At 55.0% G+C, this 2,479-nt stretch overlaps 1 protein-coding gene across 1 annotated transcript in view; it reads right to left on the bottom strand.

Annotated features, from left to right (window-relative positions):
• C3 (complement C3) overlaps nucleotides 1–2,479 on the bottom strand; it is a 40,311-nt gene that overhangs the window by 30,710 nt on the left and 7,122 nt on the right. The window contains exon 8 of the mRNA XM_031659064.1: nucleotides 1,982–2,168. Within this exon, the coding sequence (XP_031514924.1) occupies nucleotides 1,982–2,168 (187 nt within the window). The remainder of the gene's footprint in view (nucleotides 1–1,981; nucleotides 2,169–2,479) is intronic.

Raw genomic sequence — 2,479 nt, 5'->3', positions numbered from 1 at the left:
TTATTGTACTTCGTTCAGTTATATTGCTCCTTCCTCTCCATACCTTCCTCCCTCCCTCCTCCTTTCCTCCTTCCTTCCTTCCTTGGATCTTCCCTCCCCTCCCTTCCTTTCTCTCCTTTCTTTTTCTTTCTCTCTGTTTCTCTCTCTCTCTTCTTTTTTTCTCCTTTCTTTCCATTCTTTTTTTTTTTAAAGTTGAGTTCCCACTGTCACCCAGGCTGGAGTGCAGTGGATTGCAATCTGGCTCACTGCAACCTCAAATTCCTGTTCTCAAGCAATCCCTCGCACCTCAGCCTCCCCTGAGCAGATGGGACTGCAGGCATCGCCATCATGCCAACTATTTTTTAATTTTTCTGTAAAGATGGGGGTCTTGCCATGTGCCAAGATGGTCTGGGGCACTCCTGGCCTCGTGATCCTACCGTGACCTCCCAAAGTACTGGAAGTTCCAAGTGAGCCACCACCGGCCTCCATTCCAAATCTTATCTCCATTCCCCCCTCAGTTCCATCTGCTTTCCCATCCTCACTCCTGAACCCAGGCCAACCCCACCTCCATCTTCATCCCTGCTCCGGAGCCTCTTCCAGAGGCTTCTTCCCCTCCTCAGACAGAGGCCTCCTCCTCCCCCTCCAGACAGGGACCTCCTCCTCCCCTCTCAGACAGGAGCTCCTCCTCCCTCTCAGACCAAGGACCTCCTCCTCCCTCCTCAGACAGGGACCTCCTCCTCCCTCCTCAGACAGGACCTCCTCCTCCCCTCTCAGACAGAGGCCTCCTCCTCCCCCTCAGACAGGAGCCTCCTCCTCCCCTCTCTCAGACAGAGGCCTCCTCCTCCCCCTCCAGACAGAGGCCTCCTCCTCCCCCCTCCAGACAGGAACTCCTCCCCCTCAGACAGAGACCTTCTCAGACCGCCTCCCCAAGACAGGGCATCCTCCCTCCTCAGACAGGAGTCTCCTCCCCCATCAGACCGACCCCTCCCTCTGCCCCACCCCATGGGACCTACTCCTGGCCAGGCCCGGGGGGACTGGCCCGCGCGTGCTGCCGCCGCACTGGATGACCCTGGGCGTACTGCCATCAGCCTCTCAGAGACCCAGTTGAAAGTGTCCAAGGGCCAGGCGCGGTGGCTCAGGCCTGTAATCCCAGCACTTTGGGAGGCCGAGGCGGGCGGATCACGAGGTCAGGAGATAGAGACTATCCTGGCTAACACGGTGAAACCCCATCTCTACTAAAAATACAAAAAATTAGCCAGGCGAGGTGGCAGGCGACTGCAGTCCCAGCTACTCAGGAGGCTGAGGCACGAGAATCACTTGAACCCAGGAGGCGGAGCTTGCAGTGAGCCGAGATCGCGCCACTGCACTCCAGCCTGGGCAACAGAGCGAGACTCCATCTCAAAAAATAAATAAATAAAAATAAAAATTAAAAATTAAAAAATAATAATAAAATAAAAATTAAAAATTAAAAAAAAAAGAAAGTGTCCAAGTCTCAGCCGGCCGTGGTGGCTCACGCCTGTAATCCCAGCACCTTGGGAGGTCAAGGCAGGTGGATCACAAAGTCAAGAGATCGAGACCATCCTGGCCAACATGGTGAAACGCTGTCTTCACTAAAAATACAAAAATTAGCCGCGCATGGTGGCGGGCACCTGTAGTCCCAGCTACTCGGGAAGCTGAGGCAGGAGAATCGCTTGAACCTGGGAGGCAGAGATTGCAGTGAGCCGAGACTGTGCCACTGCACTCCAGCCTGGTGACAGAGAGAGACTCCATCTCAAAAAAAAAAGGAAGAAGAAAACGTCCAGTTCTCTTGACCATCCCCAACCGGAACCCATGTCCAACCTCATTCCCATCTTCAGCTTCAGCCATCTGTGTCTGGTCTGCTCTGATCTCTGCTTTCAGCCCATGCCCCCACTGTACTGCCCTCTCCAATCCCATCCATCTCCCCCAGCCCCAGCTCTGTGCCTCCGCTTCTTCTCAGCAGCCTTGGGACACTGGTCCTTACCTTACTCTGCGTCAGCTTGTTCTTCTTATTCAGCACAAACACGCCCTTGTCCACAGCCACCAGTCCCACCCGGGCCCCGTGGTCACCCTCTATCTTCAGGGTCATCTGCTGCCCAGGTAAAGGCTGCCTGTCTTCTGACTGGCCACTTTTTACCACCAGCTGTGGGGAGGGCGGAGATGCAGAAAGAAGTCAGCCCTGGGAGAGAGGAGCACCCGGGATGGAGCGGGTGCTGGGCTACAGTGGAACGACAGAAAGGTTGGGGGGAGCCGTGGGGGTGGTGGGGAGAGAGAGAGAGAGAGAAAGGGAAAGAGGGAGGGAGAGAAAAGGAAAGAGAGAGAGGGAGAGAGAGAGATGGAGAGACAGAGACAGGAGAGTGAGGGGGAGAGAAGGAGAGGGAAAGAGAGAGGGAGAGAAAGAGAGAAAGTGAGAGAGAGAGAAAGGGAGAGAAAGTGAGAGAGAGAGAAAGGGAGAGGGAGAGAGAGAAAGGGAGAGAGAGAG

The sequence above is a fragment of the Papio anubis genome, chromosome 20 (genome assembly GCF_008728515.1).
Source record: "Papio anubis isolate 15944 chromosome 20, Panubis1.0, whole genome shotgun sequence".
Taxonomy (NCBI): Eukaryota; Metazoa; Chordata; class Mammalia; order Primates; family Cercopithecidae; genus Papio; species Papio anubis.
Note: the sequence above shows the minus strand (reverse complement) of the source record. Positions and strands in the feature narration are given on the sequence as shown.